We start from the raw sequence: 25,966 nt of genomic DNA, 5'->3' as shown, positions 1-25,966 counted from the left end.
AAATCATTTGAAATTTTCAAGAATACTCATACTTAGGTATCCGAGGGAATTTGTTTTGTAACTTTGAAAAAATTCTTCTGCCCTGACATATTAAACTTTTTATAACTGAATTGTTGAATTGAATCTGCATGTGTCGATAAACTTATTTTTATTTTTTGCAATATAAATTTGATTGTAAATTGAAGCATTGATATTCCATTTCTATATAAATATTTTGAAATTAAATAAAACTACTTTGATAAATAAGTACTTATTGAAATCTTATATAAATGATATTATCATATAAAAAAATAAATAATAATAATAAATATATTTATTTCATTATGAGACATGGCGCATTCGTCAAAACGTTTAAATACAGACAACTAATAAAACGATTTGGTGAATGATTTAACTAAATCAGTTTTATTCCATTTAATTCGTATTTATGGAACAAAATGTTTTGTTTTATTTACTATAATATCTTTAAAAAATCACAACATATCTTTACTAAGCTAAAGAGACCACAGTCAAAAAATAACAAGTAAAAATAAATAAGATATCTAACCATACAAAAATACAGTGTAGAGATAACAATTATTATAAACAGCACTGTTGAACACTGAAACTCATTCCTAGCGGAATTAAGTTACTATTCGATTTATCTTAGTTTCTTTAATATGTACAAAATGATATCCCAAAGGAGTATACCAATACGGAGGGGATTGGTCTCATTCTATCGGCTGGGCCCATGGATGCTTTATGTGTCCGTACTGTATCATTTGTAATTCGGTTCTCACTCTTCGGTAGATGGGGTTTTGATGTTCTGTGGTGGGTATCTCGATCAATTCGTCCATATATTCGATTGATTTGATTGGACTCACTATGCAAGCGGTTCCAGAGCCAAACAGCTCAAGCAACTGAAAATATAGTAAATGTATAAACATTGTGTTTACGAAAATGTATCAGATGCAGATGAAGCTGCATTGAAAAATATTGCATAAACAAGCATTGGTTCACGTTCATTAAAGATATATCTACATTATGTTGAAAAAAAAGTAAATAAATTTGATAGCAGAATAGAATGTTGACAACAGGTGCTTGCATGGATTTTGATCGGAGATATCTATTGGTGAAAATACGAAGTGTTAATGTAAATAACTGTTAAATTAGATGGTTTTTGCATTTCTTTAAATAACATAACGTATTAATAACTAAATGGAATAACCATTATTGAGTTATTCAGTATACACAGGCGCTAATCATGGAATGCTTTAAATTACATTTTAAGTATTCATTCATTGCTATTATAAAGCCTATTTGGACTTATAGGATTCAAACATTGGGTTGCTCTAATCATTAAACCAAGTAACCTACCGTAACCAAAGTAATCTGACGATGCCAAGACATTCGATGAATTAATTATTCAATATTTCTCGCTACTTAACCAACGAAGATCTACACGATGACCTCGACCTTAAGATTACGTTTTAAATATTAAATAAGTTTGCTAAATCAAAGCAATGTAGAAGAAATACAGTTACTGAGCAACATGCAGGAAATCAGAAGATTGAAGCGAACCTAACCACATGAACTCGTATAGTGAAGAAGGGTTATTCTTAACTCTAGCTTAAGTAGTTTAATTTTATTTTAATTTGGGAAATACTTATTGATATATTTATACCGTACTCGACTTGCTTGTATATTGATGCAAATACAACGGAGCAGTAATAATACACTGATTTGTAAATTAAGATTGTATTAAGCATATCCAATGTAAGATGTAATTAATAAAACACTACTTCAGATCGAGATCGATGAATTGGGATTGTTCTTTAGACACGGTATCGTTTTATTGTTGGAAAGATGGAAAGAAGATGTTGAATTTTTCTCAGTAAAAGCCTTTAAAATGATTTGATGATCCGAGTATATGCAAGCCCTTAATAGTACACAAAATGAATAGGAAGGAAATATTCCATCGAATTTTAAAAATGTGAATGGAATTAGATGTCTGTAAACATTGTTATTAGTTAATATAAAAAGGACTATTTAAAGAACTGTAATGAAGTTTCAGGCCAGACCCAAAATGGTATGATATCAACTTATCAATGAAATAAATAAATTAGATTATTTAAGCGAATTTATTGAAATCGAGAAATTCTAAGCGCCACACATGAAAATTTACCTTTAAAATTAAATTTACCTAATAAATGTTTTTAACAATTATGATATTCTTTTTTAATTATTTGTTAAATACACTCTAGAATTTTTAGGCTCCGTAATTAAAATAGATTAGTGCGGTGGTTCATAAGTTGTTATTACTCAATATATAGTAGAACAGTACATTCGTCCTAACATTATATTAAAGTCAATCAGTCCTGTGATATTTGATCGATATACGATACACACTTTTAGTTAAATGGACAAGCATAATTATTCTATTCGAAACGATGGCAAACAATCAAGTATTCAATAGCAATATATCTACAAAAAATACTGTGTAGTACGGATGTTGAGGTGGCGGCTTCATTGGTTTTTTCAATCAGTTAATAATGAGAAATACAGAATGACGATAACTAATGTCTAAATTGACACGGACGTGGAAAAAATGTAGTTTAATCAAGATGCTGCTATATGCTAAGAACGGACTCTACATTCTGCATAAACGCCTTGAGGGCATATTTATTCCTGGTACATATGACGTAATTAGCTATTAAGATCGTGACAATTTGGGATCGTGGAAATTTTTGTGAAATCGAAAGTCTATGTCAATACACCGCAATCAATCAATCCTCTAAAGTTAACGTAACTCAGTTTTGGTTTACCTGCAAAGATTTATCATTTTTTATGCAGAACTGAAAGATGGGAATAAGTAATTGTGCTCAATGGATTATATTTTACAAAGAACATTTGGTTCATAATGTATATTGTTCGAAGTCAAATTCTTTTAACTAGCATAAATTATTCATTTCTTGTTGAATCAAATATATCAGTTTAATTATATCAGTAAAAATTACTTACTGCTTAATATTAAGGATTAAAAAAAACAGATAATTAAACGAAAAATTGAATCCACCAATTTTAGAATAATTATTAAATTCGTATATAAAAAAATCATCAATTAAAAAGAATTATATTATTAGAGAAAATATATAATATATCCTAATTAACTGCTATTTTCATTATTAACTTAATTGATACCTATTAGTTGAAGTATGGGTTATGTCCCAAAATTACTATAACATTGATTATTAAAATTCTATTGCTTTAATAATTTTAAATGCTCTTTAAAAAAACGTTTTAATTGATAGGACTGTGAATTATTGGACATTGGACTATTACTTTTTAATTTTTATTAAGCTTATACATACTTGTTGCAATGTTGAGTTTTAAATAATAATTTTTATTAAGTTCCAAAGATAAATCCTGTTTAATGGAGCTTAATCCTACTTGTGGAATGCCTGACTAAGCAACGCTTCTATTTATGTAAAAATTACAGAAATCGAATAGATTGATCCAGTAATGGAATTATCCCGTTGAGAAAAATCAAGTTTTCAATCACAATTTGAATCACAGGCTCAGGTGGTTTGCTGACTCTTGGTTTGATATGAGAGAAAATCATTGGATGAATAAAAGAAACATAGAAAAAATCTAGAAAGATTAAGATACAATCTTTAACAATCATTGGAGTTCCACAAGGTAGCGTCTTAGGACCTCTCCTGTATCTATTCTACACTACTGACATTCCAACAATAAAAGAAACACTACTTGGAACCTTTGCTGACGACACAATTATTATGGCAAAAGATATATTTCTGCCTAGGGCAATAGAACACGTGCAAGTGGCAGTCGATAAAATCTACAAATGGACGAAATATTGGAAAATTCAACTTAATAGCTCCAAATTTCTCCACGTTAATTTTACATTGCGGCGAAATAATAAAAACTTAATTATATTACTCAAACTTAGTTGGAAGATACTCTCAACTTGATCTAAAATCAAAGAGGTTGATCTGTAATACTATAATAATAATGTAATATCTGTAATAATAAAATATAATAATATATAATAATATAATACTATAATACAATACTATAATAATAAAGCCAATTTGGACCTATGGGGTGCAAATATGGGGTTGCACTAAAAATTCAAATCAACTGGTTAGATAACGCTGTCAAAACAAGGTTCTTTGATTGATTACCAATGCCTATCGCTATGTAACCAACGAAGAACTGCACGATGACCTGGAAATCAAATTGATTTGCGAATTTATCTAAGATTTCGCCTTGAAACACAAAAGAAGATTACTAACTCATACTAACGTGGAAGCAATACAACTGCTGGACCGAGCGCAGGATGTCAGGAGATTGAAGCGAACAAAACCATACGAACTTATATAAAGTGTATACATTTAGTGTAAACTATAACTATAAGTTATTATAATTTTATAATTGAGGAATACTTATTGATGTATTTTCTCGCACTCGTCTTGCTTGTTAATTAATCCAAGTACATAGGAAAAGTAGTAATAAATTAATTGTAAATTAAGATTGTACTAAACGTATCTAATAAAGATGTTATAAAAGAAATATCTTGAATTAACAAAATAAATCCTTCTGAATTAATTCACATTTTAAATTTTTTACATACCTTTCCTCTTTTTTGAAGTTTGACTAATTCACCCATTGTAATACTTCTTTGTTCTACTGGGAACTCCCTCCATTGTTCGCACAATTGAATTATAGATTGTCTAGTAACCCCTGGTAATATAAGACCACTTAAAGGAGGCGTAACTAGTCGTTTTCCTAGATATAGAATATTATTAAAGTTTAAGCACGTCGATGATGTTCAAAATTACCTCCAAATTCATCTTCATAGAACATGAAGATGTTCATGGTACCTACTTCGGTTAGTTGGTGGTCTGGACCGTATAACCATAACACCTGTTGACGACCTTTACTTATGGCATGTTTTTGTACCCTGATGGTTGGTCCGTAATTGGAACCAACTTTCTTATCACCTGATCCACCAGGCCACGCCCTATAAGAATTACATGGTTAGGCGTTAAAATGGCACAGGATGGCAATGGTCGGGTTACCTTATAAATGAGGGATCGGCCAACAAAGAGACAGCATCGTTATTTCCGTCAAAATAGTTGCCAACAGGACACATTATGGTAAAAAGTAGAGCGGAATCGGATTGCTGAACCCCTAACGTACCCTAGAATTGAGGAAGCGTAGATTACGTTCTACATTTTACATGATTGTTCTTGATACTATTAGATTTGTTCAATAACTTTTCGAAAATGGACTTAAAAAAACTGGAAAATGGAAATACAGTTATTTTAAAGAACAATAAAGTTAAAGTTAAAAGAAATGACTTTAATTCGTAATATAATTTTCCTAAACTTTAATAAATTAATTCCTGCAATCAAAATATCCAAAATGATAGATAAAAATCGTTATTCACCAACAATGCTTTAAGTTGAGCCATAACTCAGAGGGAGCTAAATCTGGTAAACAGCAAGAACGCGTTGAAACAATTCGTACATTAATTTACCGATTATAACGATAATATGTAAGCTGTGAGAAGAAAACGCAATTATTTTTTTCACTAAGAACTTTTGTATCCATTTGTTTTAAAATATTGTAATCATAATCTGAATGTATCATTTTATCAGCTTGGAGATAATTCACAAAACGAAAATCCTTTTAAATTACAAATAAAACTGATGCTACTCGTAATACTTTTAAACCGAATTCTGAACACAAACTCCCTTCGGAGTCGAAGAGTCAGGTTTACACAAACGACCTTTGTCTTAATTGGGGATCATAGTAGTAGTTCCCAAGTATCGCTTACTGTAGGGTAAAGCAATATTTTAATCTTTTTTTAAAATCTTACTAGTGCTTTTGTGAATAGTGCTGCGCGAACTTATTGAACAACCTATATTAATACCTAAAATTATAATACTTCCGGAGTATCTTTAATTATTTTTTATTTAAGCAAACATTATTTTCGGGATAAGGATTTAAAACAAAATAATGCGTTTTTTTATAGGCCGTGTCCGTATAATGTTTACTTTTTGGTTGTTAAGAAAACAAGATTTTCAGAAATCTTTAACTTTATTCTTCTTACTAAAAACTACATATTCTATCGGTCTATTAGTTTAAAAATCTTAAAAGGAGTGCTTTTGACAGTTGATTAAAGAACATGCTGGTTAGCATAAAACGTTTGAAGATGAATAATTTGTAGCCCCAAACATAGAAAAGATTCATGGGATAAATGGACAATCTGGAATAGTTTAAAATAATAGAAAAAAAAGTAATATAGAAAATATCTAAAGATGTTTTATTGGAAAGATTGCTATAAGACATGACAAGATTTTTTTAAACTATTAAGCTGTAATTGCGTCACTTCTGATATTCTTCTGAGATCTTTTTCACAGGCCTCTATTAAGGCCAGCCTTATAGCGTTAAGAGAGCTTTTCATACACTGAAACAATGAATGATCAGATTCCAGGTTATGTTTTGCCAGCTTTTGTTGGGGTACAAAAGATTTGTGTGGTCTTTTCCTGATAAAAAACAACACCTTTCTTGTTGATTCTGTTAATTCCTTGTATTCTGATTTTAAATAGTCTTGTTTCAATCATACTAGTTGTTAACAATAGGTTATGGTTAGACTTAGTCTCATTTTTCACTGCCAATTTATGTTTAACCCAAGTATCCGGAGACTGTTGCTATTCAATTTTATGTATATGGTTCAAAATTGATTTATGGTTGATATTTAATTTCATAGCGCAGTTGCGAGATGAAATATGTCGCCCGTTTCCGTGAATGTCACTCCATTTCCTGTTTCATTCCAGAACGAAAACAAGCAAAGCAACACTGAAACACTTTTCGAAAGTAAAAAATGCAAAATATGACGAAAATGACCTCCTGTAATATCTTGTTACTACTTTTGTTGAAAAGAATAAAACCGATTATAGAGAGAAAAAACCTAATACCTACACACCAGTTGAAGGTTATTAAGAAACATTCAACAATCGACCAGGTGCATAGACCAACAGATGTAACTGAAAATGAAGCACATGAAGGTAAAAAGGTATGTTCAGCTATATTCTTAGATGCAGCACAAGCCTTCGATAAGGTATAGCATTGGCAGCCTTGTTCATAAGCTACAGAAAATAATACACAGGACTATTAAAATTTTACATTATAGCTAAAATATTTATAGCCTATTCTAGAATAGAAAAAAGAAGAAGCAGAAGAACAGGTTTATTACAAGGAAGTAATGGGATATACCACAAATGGAAAATATTACGACGAAAACAAACCACATAAAAATTATAACAGGCAAGTGAAAACAAAAATAATTTGGTCCAAACCTGGCAAATAAAAATTAACGAAAGTAAATTTGTGTATATGCAGTTCACGTATAATCAGACCACACAAGCATCAATAACAATAAATAATACTATCATTCCGTATAGCAACAACTAAGTATCTCGGAATGAATCGTGATATAAAACTTCGTTGGAAGAAACATGCAAATAAAAAAAGAAAAGAACTGGAGTTAAAATATAGGAAAATGTATTGGTTAGTTGAAGAAAATCACAATTATCAGTACATAATAAATTGCTATTAATATTACTTAATTATACAAGCAAGTATTGAAACCTATATGAACATATCGAATTGTATGAGGATTTTCCTCAAAAAGTAATAAAAAAAAACAATACAATTTTTCCTGAACAAAATCCTGAGAAGTGTTGTATTTCCACCCAGACACTACAGGACTGATTACTTACGAGACCTTCAGATACCGATTGTCAGTCAGAAAATTAAGAGAATCGCAAAGAAACATGTTTTCAACAATATTTCAACTCTTGGATAACACCAGAACAGTCCACAGACTGAAAAGCACGACTAGTAACAATGTAATAAATAAATTTTAAAATAATCGTGCTATATCGTGCAGTATTAGATATGTAACCTTAAAGCCAGTTTAGGAAAAAAGCAAATTACTTTTTTCCCAACCTAGTGCTATAGCCAGAATAGATAATACTGTGATTGAAAAAATAATTACCACGGTAAATAACCTAGCAATTGTTACTACAAGCATGTGATATTTTCTCAAAACATTATTTATTAAACTCTTTTATTTATATTACTTCATCGCCTATCTTTAGATTCGTAAACGGCCATTTTTGTTTTGGTGCTTTCGGATCGGTAAGGCAATTGCAAAACGATTGTTTTCGTGTCATTTCTAAGCTCCGATCTGATTTTGAAATTTCACATTATTTTTCGCTATAATTAAAATACACCCGACGGATAACGATTATTTGTATAACCTCCGGATAACAGAAGCGGTCTTGAGCAACCCGGCTCACGAACTGGCCTAATCCGGTTCGTGCTCTGACGGCGAACCGACTCAGTTCCGTTCAATGTCTTTCGTTAAATCGGTTCAAAGTTTGCGATAATTTCTGAATAGTTTCCGATGCGGCTAGTTCAGCGAGTAAATGATAACTTACGTCGATTCCTATCAAGGTTGGTCTGAGGTATAAACTGCTGCCCTCGCCGTGAGGCACCCATTCAGAATCCACCTGCAATAATCGCTTCAAACACTCGGACATTTCGTGGCCGTCGAAGGTGGGCAAGCCGGAGCTCTGTGCTGATACGTTCATCCTTGTCATGTTCAAGTCCGGTCGAAATATACGGATGATGCCGTCAACACCTCTGTATGCCTTCATTCCCTCGAATAACTGAAACAATTGACAAAATGTTATGAAATATTCAATTGCATTATTTCCTCAATTTTGTTGTTTCTTACTTGAAAAAACAAAAAAAAAACAAACTATATAAAAGTCGAAGAAATTTGGAGTTAAGTTCAGATCATATTCCCAGTTTGATGATGAGCGAAAAGATAATAAGAAAAGAAAGAAACCCAATGTTAACAAAGAACAGAACAAACTGGGAAGGACTTGCTGAAAAATTGAACAAACGTACCTCTCAAGACAACTGAACAATTAAATTTTGAAGCAGAAAAAATCGTAGTAACTATTCAACAAGTTGCTTGGAATAATACCCCAGAAATTAAAAGTACAATTAAAAACGAAACAGAACAGAACACCTGAAAATAAAAATACTTTAAACAATATAACCCAAAAACTGAAAAGTGAGATACTGGAAATTAAAAACAAGTCTATAAATGACTATATGAGAAATTTAACAGATGGTAAAGAAACTGATTATTCTTTCTGGAGAGCCATGAAATATCTAAAGCGCTCATGTATAACATACAGTCCACCTATAAGAGATGTATGTGGGAATTGTGCAGGTGACAATCACCAAAAAGCAGAAGCATTTGCTGAATATCTAGAAAAAAAATCAAACCAAACGAAACTAATATTGAATATAATTTGCCGAATATAAAAGCTAAAAATTCGATGATTGTTGAAACAGTCACGCTGAAAGAGCTAACCAAAGTTATTAAAACTGACATTAATCCCAGTAAATCATCAGGCTATGATTTAATAACAGGAGAATTACTGCGAAAACTTCCAAGAAAGGGAATTATGAAACTCGCCAACTTGATTGAGTTGGGTTTATTAACAAGCATTCAACAATTGACCAGGTCTACAGAATAACATATGTTATTTAAAAAGCCTATGAAAGTAAAAAAGTATGCTCTGCTATATTCTTAGAGGTAGCACAAACCTGCAATAAGGTTAGGCATGAAGGCTTTGCTTATAAACTACAGAAAATATTACCAAAACAACACACCGAACTACTAAAATCGTACATTACAGCCAGAATGTTCAGAGTTAAACAAGAAGAAGTTTACTCTACAATAAAAGAACCTAAAGCAGCTAATGCTTTGTCTACTCAACACTTGTGATACACCACAAATGGAGAGTACTACGATGGCTACATTTAGTGATGATTCTGCGATTATAGCTGTCAGAGACAATAGGGAAGAAGCCACACGAAAATTAGAACAGGCAAGTGACAATATAAATAATTGGACACAAGCTTGAAAAATAAAAATTAACGATTAATTATAGTAAATATGTGCACGTGCAGTTCACCTACAATCAGACCGTACAAGCACCAATAACATTAAATAATATTATCTTCCCATATAGCAACAACGCTAAATCTCACGGAATGATTCTTGATGCAAAACTTCATTGGAACGAACATATAAAGAAGAAAAGAAATGAACTGGAATTGAAATATAGGAAAATGTATTGGCTAATTGGAAGAAAATCACAATTATCAGTACATAATAAATTACTAACTATTATATAAGCCAATACTGAAACCTATATGTACATACGGAGTTCAATTATAGGGATGTTTTTCAAAGAGTAACATAAACAAAATACAAATTTTTCATAACAAAGTCCTGAGATATTCGGATACCTACAGTCAGTCGAGAAATCAAGAGAATTGAAGAATTGCAGTGTTGCAACTTTGGGACACCACCAGAGCAGGATACAGACTCAAAAGAGTCAAACCAGCTGATCTTGTGTAGTATGTGTGATGTTGTGTAGTAGAGTTACAGCTAATAAAAAATACAGCAGTGACATGCATAAACATTATTTCACCAGAGACTGAGATAAGACCGATGGGTCCTCATAGTTATATACCTAGATTTAAGTTATCAAATAGACAAATTGTAGGTTAGTCGGAAACGACTAATAACAATGTAATGATTAAATAAAAAAATACTTTCAAAGCTTAACCCTATAAGAATATACCGATGATTTTTCAGAATTTAAATAACTTTCGCAGATGTAATTGGTTTTGATATAGATATAGTTGCGTTTTTCAATCAATGTATGATTCAAATTGGTCATTTGTTGTCGACAGCAATCACTATTAACTATTTCAACAGGTTTCAACAGTTCGTAATACATCACTCTGGTACCACCAAACACAGAGTATTGTCTTGCGAGCAAAATGACTTCGCCAGGTCGTAACCATGATTTTTTGTGCTTGGTGGTTTCAAAATAAATCCACTTTTCATCACCTGTTACTGTTCGATGTAGTAAATGACTTGCGATCATATCTTTAAAGCAGCATTTGACAAACGATTTTTCGATTTTTCATTTGACTGTCATTCAATTGATGTGACATCCATCTTCCTCATCTTTTAGATTTTCCCATTGCTCGTAATCGGTCGCTAATCGTTTCTTGGGTCACATTTAACGCTTCTGCCAATTGTCTTCGTCTATTTGTCTTCGTCTAGTCTTCGTAAATTTCTACTAGCAAATAATGACTTTCAGCGGCTTTTTTATTATATAAGAAAGCATTACGCACACCTTACGTGCCGTAAATGCACGTTTTCAGGCACGAAACTTGACATTTTCAAAGAGGTACAAATCTATGACGGTGTTACTATCGCAAAATTACATTGAAGGTAAATGTAATTATACTACATGAAATGTTTTTTTGTTACCCTTTAGAAAGTTGTTTGTAAGGTGCCATCAATTTAAAACTTAATTATTTTGAATGGGTTCATTTACTTGAAACAAATGTATATTTGTTAAGATACTTACTTAATTAATATTTTGGCTTAAGGCTCCTTAACTGAGATAACTTGTTCAACAAGGTGAGCTTGAATTTATAAACAAGAGATTATCATGTTTGTTTTATTATATTGTTAATAGATGCCTAAGCTGTCTTTTTAGCTTCTCGATTTTACCATAATAAGAGCACTGCAGTAATTTTGAAATATATCATGTTTTAATTTTTTGTTCTTTAAAGTATTACTTTTTGGTATGTTTTCTCCATTCACGTATGAAGTATATCATACGATTCAACTGTTTTAATTATCCATTCCATAATTTTCGCAATAATATTGTAAAAATAATAATAACTGGCCGCAATACATTTTTGTGTTGAAAAGGTAGGTGAAATATTAAAAGACACAGATTTTCAAATGTGCTGCTTTGCTTTCAGTATGAGCCAACAATAAGATAGAAAATTTAATATTTGAATTGATAGCACTAAAAATATATAAAAAAGGGAAAGAACTATAGACAATTGTGATTATATTTGCTATGAGATATGTTATGTTTTCAATTAGATTGCAGGCAATTTTTATATCCACATTTAATTATTTTTTATTTATATACATTATATATATATATATATATATATATATATATATATATATATATATCCTTATGTTTTAGTTTTTTTGATATTATATAATATTTCTATTTATACAGAAGTTTATATTAATAAATGGTTTTGAAAAATTACATTTTGGTTTTATTTAAAAATTAATTGGTCAGTAGAATGTGACGTCAGAGGTTAGTCACGTGATAGGTATGAAATCGTCGACCAATGAAATGCTCCCCTTATAAAATATTTTCATTACAGGTGCCTGTGATGGTCATTTAAACTAACCAATGAAATTCAGCGAAATGACGTTCTCAGCGCCTTTCTGCTGAGGCCACGCAAAACAATTCTGAAATTATTTGTATTAAGTTAACACTCTATATATTACTCTATGTGTATATCTTTGGAGCTTGACTTCAGTAGAATAAAATGACACATGTGTTAAATCATAAAATTGCATACTTAAGGCAAGCGACATCTGTTACAGAAATCGCTAATGACGTTCCGGTACAACTGGTACTTAATCCAGTAAGTTAACATGGTATCCCAAGTTCTATTGAACCGGAAAGGTAAAAAATGGTTTGACTTTTGTACGATAGCAGCACTGCTCTAGATAAAGAATTCTTCTTTTTAAAATCTTCTAAAAAAAAAGAATCTTTTCTTTGGTTTCAGTTTACTAATAAGTTTGCAATCATGTCAACGAATGCGAAACATTTTTTTGAGACCCTCCCTTCATCAACCACAACTTTTTGGATTCTTACTTTTAATTATTTTGTCTTTTATCTGTTCTTGAAACATTAATAAATATGCAGTAAAAAATGGATAGTAAAAATATTGTTCCTTTCTTTATTTCACTGGAAAAAACGCCTTAAATTCACACCTCTCGATTAGAATACCGTTTTGTACTCAATTGCAATTACTCGTGTTCATATTAAATAGTTCATTCGTATTTGTTAAAATTGATAACATTTATGTGTAAGAATCATAAACAAGTATTTATTTTATTGACGGCGGTGTGTATAACGAGAATCTTAAGTAAAAAAAAACTAAAACCAGATGAAACACCTCCAATATAATTAACAAAATATTAAATTAATATATATAAATGTTATATAGCGTGACTAATACGAATGTTCAAAAGAAGAAACGATGTATTTACGTACAGATATGAGATTTGTTTAGAATTAAGGTATATTGGTATTAAGAAATAAATAAAATAGTTTATTTATTATGGTTATAGTTGAGGTAACAGTTAATTTTAAAACTTTTCACATTTCATAACTGGTGCAGCTATTAGAATTCTAGGAAGATCATACCGCTGTTTTGTTTTGAATTAATTCATTGATTAATTCACAGATAGACAAAAAATGTGTAAAAACTACAAGAAACAGTTAATGGATTACAAGCGAAATCAACTTTGCCAAATATACACAACAAATTGATTTTGCAGCATGACAGCGCTAAATATAACGTTAAGAAAAGAAGTACTGGAAACTGACTTCTCACTCATCACTATTACTAATTTTTGCAGGAATGTTCATTACTTAAGAAAGTATAATCCAACATTTAACAAAGAGATAATCCATACGCCTGAAGTGGGTGAATGTTATAGCTTCAGCATACCTTGTATAACTATATATTTTGAATATCTTATATTTACATGGAGGGAAATCGTTAACTATATTTTTTGAACCATTCAATTTAAAATTAATCATAAAAGTTCTATAAGTTTTAATCTTTCTTATTTATTAACATACCGCGTGGTATGACGTATATTGAATGTAGATAAATTAAAATCTTGAAACTATTTCAGACTATTTCCACTTTATATTCATAAGCTTGCTTATTTAAACAATTATATTATCCAAACCAACGTAATTAGCAATGAAAGGTAATTGTGTAATTGCTCTTGGTAATTAATGACGTTCATTCGACCACTAAAAAATTGTAATTCTACCATTAGGTATATAGTGATCATGATTCCATGAAAGTAACAAGTAATTTCTGCTTTACTTTAGATCTGAATCTGGAATCGTGTTAGAAATATATTAATTCGTTGAAATAATCAAAATTCTTTTCGCTAGAAATAATCGCATAATATCCAAGGTTTATTTTTCTGCGAAGAAACCAATAATTCAATTTTTAAAAAATAGTAAATCTCTGCTCTCTACACTATCAATGTAAATGATAATAAGAAATAATAATAATTAACCGTAAAAAGAATGTCGGAGGTTATTGAAAACCAAATCCGTTTCAGTCGATTGTATACATTTTCGTAGTCGGATTTATGTCTCATAGTAAATTACGATTAAAAAATAGTAAGATGAAATATCGTGCTGTTCATTATTTTTCGCTAGTCCAATCTGTCATTCAGGAATGTTTTCGAATGTCATGAGGGGCTGCTTGCTTTTCTCCCACCACAGAGGTTTTCTTCGTGACTTTTTTGCTGTTATTATGATAAGATATGACATGAGGGCCTTGTTCATAAGCTACAGAAAATGTTACCGAAACAATACACTTTTAAAATCTTACACTACAGCCAGGATGTTTAAAGTCAAACAAGAGGAAGCATACTCTACAATAAAAAAAGCTACAGCAGGGATACCACAAGGAAGTGATATGATATACCACAAATTAAAAATATCACGATGGCTACATTTGCTGATGACACTGCGACTCTTGCTGTCGATTATTTTATAATTTTTTTTTCAAAACTAATATAAATCTGATATAAGATTTCCAGAACAAAGTCCTGAGAAGTAATAAATACATTGTAGATGCAGCGAGATATTACCGGACTTATTACTTACATCGAGACTTTCAGATACCAACTGTCGCTTAGAATTAAAGAGGATTGCAAGAAGACTTGAGGACTCCATTCTCATGTCAATATCGAAGTAATAAAAATCTTGGATAACAGCAGAACAGGAAACAGTTGTATAGTGTAATGTGGTATAGTAGTGCATTTAACAGGAAATCAATAGTGTTGATAGTCATAAACATTACACCAAAGTAGGTCATCCTAGATATATACCTAGATTTCAGTTATTATAAATCCAGTAACAATGTAATAAATACATTTAAAAAGAACTATTATTACGCAACGGCTCTTGTTCGGCAAGTGTTTCATTTAGCACAGACTAGTGACTATTCTACAAATTCAGAAAAATTACGTCGAAGATATCGTTCTGAGTAGATCAAGTGGATTAAGACAGAATCAACAAATGATTCAAAGGTTATTTTAGAAACCGAGTAACTGTTTCAAGAACTGGAATAATTTTTGGAATAAATACATTGTAAGTGTTGGAGATTAATAAGTCACATAGTCTAATCACAAATCTACACCGTTGCAAGAGTTTCTTATATTAATTATCACGGTACCTCCACGTTTGTCAAAAAAGAAAAATTTTTATCATCATCATCCCAGTGATTTATCCATCACAATCCATAGCTGACGCTCGGGCAGAGTGTCTACTTCTTAGCTAATACGTTAGTGTCGCACGACTTTCTTTTCTTCATTAATTTTCAAGCCATATAGTATTGCGGTGCGAACTATATCATGAAGAATCAATGAACATCAGATCAGCCAAAAAGTTTGTAGTATCATATAAACGTCATGTCTGTTTTTTAAATACTTTTCGTATAATTACATCCACTTCTATATTGAAAAGCAGTGAAGAGACGACATCTCCTTGGAGAACATCGACTCGGACCTCAAATGGATTTGATAAATAATTTCGCACTCATACCATCGTAAGACGGCTCAAGAAGTTTATAACTTTTAGGGGAATATGTTCAGCTTCCAAAGTTGCCCAAAATGACGTTCCTTCATCAGCCGACGTAGCGCCATAAATATTATCTGCACAACTTATATTGAGTTTAACAATTGCCTGCTCTTCTGAAGTTGTCTCCTCGCCAGCTCTTTGAAGTCTAATTAATGATCTTCATGGAATCTTCAGTTTATGTTATTACGAAGTTTACGATGTTTTATAGGAGAAACTTATTCATACAGAAAATTGAAGGGACAGATAACAGACATATTTAATTACAGAAATCAGAAATGTTAAAAAGGTACTAGAATTCAGTTTAAAATCACAAAAATCGCCATAACATGTCGTCAAAGAACTAATAAGATCCGTGTTTAAAATTTAAAAAATCTGGCGAAAAAAATGGTCAAAATTTTTCGTTTTAAATAGAAGTCTGGTACTCATATCACATAGTCCAATGAATTCTTCAAGCTGGACATGGACGATGTGAAGACATAACTTAGAAAAGGCCACTTCAAAATAGTCCAACATGTGACTGAGGAAATGAAATACAAACCGTAAATCATATTATAATGAAATGCCAAAAAAATAAAATTTAATCATGGTATAAAAGAAATTCGTAGTCTCACCAGAATCATGTTTTTTACTCATAAACTTTTATTGGTGGAGTTGTTTCTGTAAATCATACGAATACGTATAAGCTATAATTTAGCTTTTTAGACCAAAAATATTACTATTTTCTGATCATAATACTATGTCGAGTACATTCTGATTCATTAAACAATACACTACGAATTAATTTATTTTTAGTTGTACGTTAAAAACACATTATTTAAAAACTAGTTCGACCGTATATTTTAAACATCAGTGTAAGTTTAACATACATATAAAGTAACAGATAACTACTAGTGAAAAATATAGATTAGCCATTGTGGGTTATCAGCTGTTTCTTGTTTCTTTTTCTCAATAAAATATCAATCTTTATTGTATATTGCATCAGAATTTGGAAGAGGTGTTTTGAATATTTGGATATTTTTTTATATGTTAAGCGGTTCTTATAACATTGCAATTAACATAACAAAATTGGCGTGAACAAATACGTTGATAAGAGCGCGGCTTAGAATGAGAAATTGTTCTTGTGTAATGTGTTTTTTATTTGTCATCATATTTTAATAGGACGAAATAGGCAAGAGATAATTGAGTCAACTAAAATTACGGTAATGTTTTATGTAAGATTCTCTTCTGAGATCATAATAAAAAAATATTTGTGATACACAGTTGCGCTCTTGTGACTAGAGTTTTGGGTATAGGGTTTTGCAGTAAGAACGTGTCAATGTTTGGACGTCATATTGATTTAGCAGCATCTACTTAAGTTGTTGTTTATTATACAGTAATTGACCAATCACTATAGCAAGCTACACGGTAGAACAGCAAGATCATATAATAACATTTTTATTAAAAAAAATGGGGTTAGGTGTCCAATTTTGGTTAAAAAATACATTTTTGGCAAATCTTCAGCACCAGTTATATTATGATGATATTTTTAAACAAACAGATATTTTTACAAGCATAATTTCTATTATGGAACGATGTAAATTCGACCAAATTACACCAGGTGGAAATGTATTCATAAAATATTACTACATGTCACACAATCGCTCTGATGAACATTCTGCAAGAACAATTTGGGGATACCTCTAAATATTTAATGGGTATATTATAAAAATGCTAAAAAAATACAAAAACAGCCAAGTGCCCTCACAAGTAAAGCCAATTATAATCATTTCCCGATAGGTAGACAGGGTGTTTGATTGGGATTAATAAAATGAAAAATGTTATCAAATATAATTTGTAGAAAAAAAGAATTCATGATTGGTTATTGCATACAACTGTGATAAAAAAAACTATTAATACCTAAAAATCGAATTTTTTATGTTTTTTTATTGTTCAATATTAATGCTTATGAATTTGAATATGAGATTTTGTTTCTAAAGATAATAGAACAAGACAATCCAAAAAACCTTGAAGATAAATAAGCGTATGTCGAAATTGAGTGGACGACTAAATCTGTACTGTTCATGAGGCAATACTTTTTATATAATTTTTCATGTTGTTTGTGTTTCTTAATAATGGAAAGAACAAATAGATAGAGACACATGTACAATCTATTAATAACATAAAAATCGCGTTATATTATAATTATAAGATGTGCTGAATCATTTTATCTCATAAAATTTCTACTGATTACTAAAATGTGACCGTTTTTTTCCAAATTTTAGCTGGCTATACATGATATTACGATCAATTTTCAAGAAATAATATATATTTATTACTGATATCAATTTACGATACAAAGGCAAGGAAAATATGGTTCTTCAGTTTAACAAAAAAAAAGAGTATTGTTGGATATTTTCAGTAAACATATTTCATTTTTAGATAATTCATTTATATTTATTTATATATTCATTCATAATTATTCACTTATATTTAATTATATATATATATATATATATATATATATATATATATATATATATATTAATATATAATTCAATTTTTTTAAATATATTTTAAAGTCTCCTTTTACCAACTATGGGTTTATCTGGATATATCCGGTCTTACCCAGCCTGGTTACTGGCGTGACTGGAATCATTTTCCTTGTCGGATTTTACACTCTTGTCTAGGACAATCACAAATTTTAAACAATAACAAACATAAATTTACGACCATGCCCCAGCAGGATTCGAACCCGCGGCTATCGCAACAGTAGGAGGACCGTCCTATCGCCTTTACCACTGCGCCAATTCAATATATTAGTAAGACCTGGATCAATAAGAAATTCAAAATTCACCATTATTCAACCAAGATGTTATAGTGAACAGCTAAATCGCTAAATAAGAAATGTATGTATCACCGGAAGTGAATAATAATGTTTCAGGATTTATAACAATTACTGGTATCAGAATCATAAAAGACATTTATTTTTATGGACGTGATAAACATGTTGAATTAGCTGAGACTCATTGATTACTTATACAGAGGACATAAAAGGCGAGGAATATTGTGGCCGAAATTATATAAAGATGTGAAATTGTAAATCCAATGAAATCATGGAAGATTACTAATTATAATGGAGAATGCTGGAGAATACTTTGAATAAAATAACAAATAACTAATTTCCATTCTTTTGGAGTAAATTTGCATTTTTTGGTAAAAATGGCGGATAGTTATTTGCATCCTTAATACCATTTATAACAAAAATATTGGTGGAAATATTGAGAACCATTCCATAAATTCCAGATTCAAAATGAAGCACTGAATAACATTATTATCAACCTCTTAATACATCAGAAACGGTAATATACTTTCAAAGCTAGGTCAACTGATTTGGTGTATTTGGTGGATTTGAACTCTAAGGAAATGAAACCCAACAAAATCGACATAGATCATAGGAAATATTCTTTAAATATTCTAGACTTTTTTGGACTCAATCAGGAATAAGTTACTAAGCTGTTCAATAAAATTAAATTCAATAATTCACCATATGTTTAGCTACATTCAAATTCTACATCACTTACTAGCATTTTAAAGAAAGACCAGTGGCGGATTTGCCGCCCATACTGACCTCTGCAATACGATACCCTAGTTCACAATCATATTAATTACATTTTTATCAATGAGATGTTGTAAGTGCAAAAATATTGTAATTTTTTAAACTTTGGAGACTTATTTTCTTCACATAAATAGATTTTTTTGTTTCTGTAAGATAAAACATATTTTTGGGCCAAATTTGTCGCCCCTTAGAACCTACAGCCCGCCTACGACCTACTTCAATAAGTTGATGACATTTAATTATTATTAATAAATATTTTTATTTAAGCATGTTCAACTTTTTAGGACAAAACAGTTGTGTGGACAAGGAGGTATTCGCTAAAAATGGAATCAAAACACATACAAAAGCAAGAGATGAGATTGCCACATACCTCCATAATCCTAAATCGGGCTCTTTGGCTTGGAAACGAGTTTGTGTTCGAAAAATAGCGAAGAAAGTAGTGGCATCAATTTTTTGAAATTCAAAAAGAATTTTGTTCATGGATTACTTCCAAACTGGTAAAAATATAAGTTTAAATTACCATTATAACCTTTAGGGTCAATTAGACGAAAGAATTTGTGAAAAAAGAGAGAAGAAAAGATAATTTTCCGTCAAAAAATAATTTCAACTGTCAGCTTAACAGGTCATTTGAAAAGGCAAAATTTTGAGATCTGAGAACAGGAAATAGTCGCGGGGGGCCAGATCTGGAGGATACAGTGGATGAGGAAGCAATTCGAAGCCCAATTCATGGATTTTTGCCATCGTTTTCACTGAATTGTAACACGATGTATTGTCTTGGTGAAGCAGCTCTTTCTTTTTGTACAAATGCGGCCGTTTTTCGGCGGTTTCGTCCTTCAAATGGCCCAATAACGCTATGTGATAGTCGCTGTTGGTCCTTCCTTTTTCAAGGTAGTCAATGAAAATTATTCTATGCGCATCCCAAAATACAGACGCCATAACTTTGTCAGCAGACTGTTGCGTTTTCCCACGCTTTGGAGCGGGTTCATCGTGTACAGTCCACTCGGATGACTCTAGATTGGACTTCGGAGTGAAATGATGGAGCCATATTTCATCCATTTCCACATATCGACGCAAAAACTCGGGTTTATTACACTTGATCATCTTGAAACACTGCTTCGAATCATCTACTCGTCGTTGTTTTTGGTCAAAAGCGAGCTCGCACGGCACCTACTTTGCACAGAGCGTTCTCATACCCAAATATTCGTAAATGATATGATATACACGTTCGGTTGATATCTTTAGAGTGTCTGCTATTCAGTGAATTTCAATTTACGGTAATTCAAAATCATTTTGTGGGTTTTTTAATGTACTTTGTAGTAAACATGACTAGTTTTGGGCCCAACAAGCGCCATTTGCGGGAAGTGTTGATTTTTGCTTTAAATTATAAAAGTGCAGTTGAAACGCGCGGAATTATAACAGAGACAGCGAGTGTATTGATGAAAGCGCACCAGGGCAGTAAAGAAGCTTGAATATACGAAATTTAACGAGGTGTTGGATGAAGATTATTGCCAAACCTATCTAGGATTTGCCTACCTATTAGAGCTTACTTAAAAAGCTATTTTCCCTCTATTAAAAGTCTTTGGAAGGATTCAACAAGAAGGATATTGGTTATCATATGAATTAATGCACAGAGACGTTGAACAGTGTACTTCACAGGTCAGCAGCCGCGCCAACGCCAGAAAATAAATTGGTTTTATTGTCCCTAGTTACTGGAGATGAAAAGAGGATTTACTACGTCAAACCCAAGCAAATTGTGGTATTGCCAGGGTCACGTTTCCACATTCACGGCAAAGCCGAAAGGTCTTCTACATATAGGACCAACTTGTATGGTGTTCTACGAGTTGCTAAAACTGGTCAAAACAATTTTAAGAGCACGCTATCTAAACATAAAGTAATATATTATTACATCAAAATAGCGGCCCACATGCGGCTCAAAAGATTCAAACATTTGTTAAAACGTTAAAGTGGGAACTTTAACGGTCCTACCCCAACCGTCGGATTCTCTAAATTTTTCATTTCGCAACATTTTAGGAAAACCACGACAGTGTTTGTTGATATTCAAGTTGAGAAAACGTTCCGTGAATTTATTAAGCTACCTAGTAAGTTAAAATGTAGCGACACATTGATTGAATTATTGATTAAAAATTGAATTTACATTATATTAAATTGCGTGTGCTCCAGAAAAACAATATATTCACTAAAAAACTTACCTCGACCGCATAATGAAGTACTTTAGCAGCGGGATGCAGCGACAAGTTCTCGAATGGAATGATCACCGGTTTCTGCCAACCTCCAAGTTTCCTGTGGTAGAAAATTTTCAACATGTGATCGGTGAAAACGTGTCCGAACTTCAAGTCTGCCGTATCCGGTTTGGTCCTCAGCTGATCGGGACTGCACAAGTTCGTGGTCAGGTCTTTAAACTGTTTAAAACTAAAAGTTGCTTTAACTAGTTCTCAACGGCGTCTATTAAAATACTATTAAACATTATAGCCGATTATAATTAATTTTCTTTTAATCGACTTAGTTTAGGAACTTAGTTCCCGCGCTGTATATCACAGTGACTTACTCTGAACGTAATTTCTGAATCGGTTTCTTCGTACTCCTCATTGTCGTATTTGCGATCTTCCAGCAACGATTCCGGGAGGGCTTCTTTTACTCTCAAGGAGCAAGCTCTGCTGGTCTGTTTAAGCTTATGTTGAAATTGGAATAACAATTTGCAATAGCACTAAAACGAAGAATCTACCGTAAATAATTGAATGGATTTCATTCACTTCTAGTATCTTAAGATTTAGTAATAAAACTATTTACTGATGCAAATGATAACGCTCATAATTAGTTATCAGTTCGAGAGATTCTTAAAAAAATATATTTTTCTAAATTAACCAAGTAATTTTATTCCAAAATATCGATATTCCTTATTTAAAACAAAATTAGTCCAGAATAATACGCCCTCACAACGGTTTTGATTTATTTCCTACGTATTTTTACCTGTTTTGTTGAATTAAACATTGTGTACAACCCTCAACTACTTTATATTCACAAGACTCAAAACTAATTCGAACTGAAACACCAACAGCACCAAATTCAACGCACCAAAAGTTCGGAATCGATTGATAATTACGAACAATATATGGACGTATCGCCACCGCAAGTACGCTTTCGCGCTTAATTCGTAATTTTCGAACTAATGATCTGATGGCAATTTCTTCCTTAAATATAGACAATCGGCTTTCGAAAAAAAAGTCGAAACGTCGTCTCTCGTTATCGCTTCCCCTAGTCCGATCGAAAATACCAACAAAATGTCGTTGATAAGAAAGTGACGCAAGAATATCATGAGAAAATATATCACAATGGCGTTATGTGGTGAACGAGCAATAAGCTGACACAAATCCATGTTGTTATTTTTCTTTTATTTAGTTCAGTTGTCGCAATTTTAGCTTCAATGAAAATAAGATCAATGATACTTTAAAGACGTAAATGTTACTCCATCATAAAGCCTCAGATTAAATAAGATGTTTTTAAATTACACCCCTTGCGTATAATTTAAATGCGACAATGCCAATGTCATTCTATAAAATTAATCATAAATATCCTTCAAGATTATTTTTTAAAATTTTTATAAGAAGGTACATTATTATAGAAAATGTACATGGACAATTTCTATATTAATTTACCACAATATATTTGCAAAATAAAGTATTACATTTATTTCGCAGTTGTTTGAGTCTATTCTTGTCATAATTTAATCGAAACCTTCTCGATATAAACATATTATGTGTATTGTAACATAAACATGATTAATTTGTTTTTGTTCATTGTCATCATCAATGTAGATTATTTACAACGAAAGTAATAATAAAACAATATCAGTCTATCGATACACTGACTGAAACACTGAGTATATAGACTGTTTATTAATTTTTATTCTATTTTTGACCTTTTTTTAATTGCTTGCTGTGTTTTCGTGGTTAAAAATTAACATCAACAAAATGAACCAAGCTGAATTAAATGACCCAAGACACAATAGTGAATTTTAAATCACGCTCTTATTTTATTAACGAAAATATTATTATGGCAATTGTTCAGGCAACTAACAATATCTTAGTTTACAGAAAGTATTACCAGATGTCGCCATTATATATCATAAGGTTTGATACACTTAGGAAATATGTAGAGTTTTTATAGTTGCCTAATAGTATCGCTGTGATTCTTATAATTTTGTTATTGGTCCATATAGGTTAAGTGGTAGTATATTTGTTGTCGAAAAGAAACATGATTTCTTTCAAGTCTCTCAATGTCATGGTATCTAAATATTTTTTTATTTATTTAAATATTTCGAATTTCAATAATGTTAGTCTTGCAGAGACACGTCTTGCGGTATCCTTTAATACTACGGTCTACAGTAAGGGCAAGCAGTTCTGAAGTTATAGATCCTCCTGAACAGCCTATTATTAATATACCCAGACCGAAAAATAGAGAAAATGAAGATATCGAACAAAGAAAAGCCAGGTTTGTGTGTGTTCATAACTATACATATACAATGATATTGTTATTTTCATTTTAGACTAGTTTATCAATCTAGAAAAAGAGGAATGTTGGAAAATGATCTTTTGTTGAGCACATTTGTATCTAAACATCTAAATACATTTACTGAGACTCAATTAGACAACTATGATAAGTATGTATTGATATCAATTATTTTCTCATTTTAAAATGGAATTGAGGTATTCAGGTTAATTAATGGACCTTCTAACGATTGGGATATTTATTATTGGGCTACCAACCTGAAAGAAATTCCAGAGGAGTACAACACAGATGTAATGCAATTGCTTATATTGCATTGCAAAAATTTAAATAAAGAGTCTAGAATAAGGCAACCTGATTTGTAATTTGAAATTATAATAGACTGAATGAATATGTGTATTAGATACATTTTCCATTTTAAGATAAATAAAAGCTGTTGTAGTTTTGTAAGTAACATACTAAATAAATTAATGATTAATTTATTCTAGTCTATGGATGGATTTTTTATAATTTCACACCATAATTTCGCTTTAGCTTTTCAGGAAATCAAGATGTAATGCGATCTTAAATCCACTTTAATCTGATTAATTTTTGATTCATGACTGAACAATAAAAACTTTTTATTGATCGTTTGGTTGGTTTTGTAAACAATTTGATTTATACAAATGTGGTACTTAACTAATTAAATTATAGATTAATTATCGAATAACTTACTTGTGTATGAGATTGTTGTTTTTATAGTTTCATATTTCGTTTAGGGTCGCCAGGAAATCAGATGTGATCTTAAATTAATTTTAATCTGGTTAAATTTTTAGTCATAAAAGAACTTCTTAAAATACCTTCTCGGACATATATAATTGAATTTTTTTTTATTTAGTCATATTTATTAGGTCAAATAAGTTAATGTATATTTTTAAAGGATTAATCACAGATGGTTTTATAGGGTATTATTTATAAAATATGATTTATGCAAATGTCGGCACGCATAAATCCTTATTGTGACTCGGTATGTTTTATCGCCGTCTCCATGGCCTTTGATTTTGGCAAAATGTTCCAGAGAGAAAAATCCAACTGATAAATCCGTTCGCCCAAACTTTGAGATTATTTATAGACGCCTTTCAAAATCTTTCTAGATCAATACAATACGGATTTCGTGTCTGAACCGATGTAATTTCGACCTGACATAACACCAGTGTCTCGGCGGCTATTTCGGTAGCGTTTGCATGCAAACGTTTCGGTGGGATTATAAATAGGCCGCGCAACGGATTAATACAGTTCCACTGTGTTGGACCGCTCCGCCAGTTCAGTATAAATATTTTAAGGAATATTAAACGAAAGGTCCATGTGAAATATGTTGTGGGATATTAATAGACGCGGCTCTATCGTGAATTATGGCGGTGTCGTGTTTCAGGACGTCCTAACGCTGAAATACGTTCAGCCACAATGATGGAATTTATGATGAGAACCGATAAAACAAATTATTTATTTGCGAAATTGTTTTATTTGAAACGCCCTATACCGTATCCATGGTTGCCTACATCATGTAATAGTTAAAGGAGCATCAAGCTGCCATAAAATATAAGAACCTTATATAACAAATTTAAATGCCGCTCGAACTTTAATATTAGGTGCTTGTATGTATAGTCTTTCATTGATAGAAAAATGATGATCACTGATGGGAAAAATTGGTAGAGTATATGTTAATCGAAATATTTTACATCATTTTCCCATCTTCTGGAACATAGCGATACCGTGTCGAAAGAATAATGTTGTATGGTAGCGATCCAATCATCGATGGATGTTCGCAGTTCTTCAGCACTTCCAAACGGGGTTTTGGCAACAATGTTGCATCGATCTGAATAAGTGGTAATTAGAAGGCTCCATGTCTGGTGAGTACGGTGGGTGCGTTAGAACTCGCATATTCGAGCTACCACATTTGTCTAAAAGT

At 31.4% G+C, this 25,966-nt stretch overlaps 2 protein-coding genes across 3 annotated transcripts; one reads left to right on the top strand and one right to left on the bottom strand.

Annotated features, from left to right (window-relative positions):
* Positions 1-234: 234 nt before the first annotated feature.
* On the bottom strand, positions 235-22,736 carry Bcat (Branched chain amino acid transaminase). Of its 2 annotated transcripts, none has more exons than XM_076401437.1 (8): positions 22,483-22,736; positions 22,061-22,219; positions 21,705-21,914; positions 8,514-8,744; positions 5,082-5,203; positions 4,842-5,023; positions 4,634-4,788; positions 235-899 (listed from the first exon to the last, which is right to left on the bottom strand). In XM_076401437.1, the coding sequence occupies exons 1-8, from the start codon at positions 22,501-22,503 to the stop codon at positions 711-713; spliced, it is 1,269 nt and encodes a 422-aa protein (XP_076257552.1). In that variant the 5' UTR covers positions 22,504-22,736; the 3' UTR covers positions 235-710. The 2 variants fall into 2 exon arrangements, with proteins under 2 accessions (XP_076257552.1, XP_076257553.1); XM_076401438.1 differs by having other exon boundaries at positions 21,705-21,924; positions 22,483-22,623.
* Positions 22,737-23,659: 923 nt separating this feature from the next.
* LOC143194761 (succinate dehydrogenase assembly factor 2-A, mitochondrial) lies at positions 23,660-24,510 on the top strand. The gene is made up of 4 exons (XM_076401440.1): positions 23,660-23,796; positions 23,858-24,003; positions 24,059-24,172; positions 24,227-24,510. Exons 1-4 carry the CDS (start codon positions 23,767-23,769, stop codon positions 24,381-24,383), a joined length of 447 nt encoding a protein of 148 aa, XP_076257555.1. The 5' UTR covers positions 23,660-23,766; the 3' UTR covers positions 24,384-24,510.
* Positions 24,511-25,966: the final 1,456 nt, after the last annotated feature.

Source organism: Rhynchophorus ferrugineus, unplaced genomic scaffold (assembly GCF_030347505.1).
Source record: "Rhynchophorus ferrugineus isolate W39M unplaced genomic scaffold, kcgeb_rfMv2 rfM4, whole genome shotgun sequence".
In the NCBI taxonomy this organism is placed as follows: domain Eukaryota; kingdom Metazoa; phylum Arthropoda; class Insecta; order Coleoptera; family Curculionidae; genus Rhynchophorus; species Rhynchophorus ferrugineus.
This window is presented reverse-complemented; position numbering and strand designations above follow the sequence as displayed.

Coding starts and splice junctions, on each gene's coding strand:
- Bcat (XM_076401437.1), bottom strand. CDS start 22,503: ATGTTTAATTCAACAAAACAG. Junction 8,745..21,704: donor TACTTCATTATGCGGTCGAG/GTAAGTTTTTTA, acceptor CAATTGTTTCAG/TTATTCGAGGGAATGAAGGC. Junction 900..4,633: donor AACTTCAAAAAAGAGGAAAG/GTATGTAAAAAA, acceptor CTATATTTTCAG/TTGCTTGAGCTGTTTGGCTC.
- LOC143194761 (XM_076401440.1), top strand. CDS start 23,767: ATGATTTCTTTCAAGTCTCTCAATGTCATG. Junction 24,004..24,058: donor ATCGAACAAAGAAAAGCCAG/GTTTGTGTGTGT, acceptor TTTTCATTTTAG/ACTAGTTTATCAATCTAGAA. Junction 24,173..24,226: donor CAATTAGACAACTATGATAA/GTATGTATTGAT, acceptor TGAGGTATTCAG/GTTAATTAATGGACCTTCTA.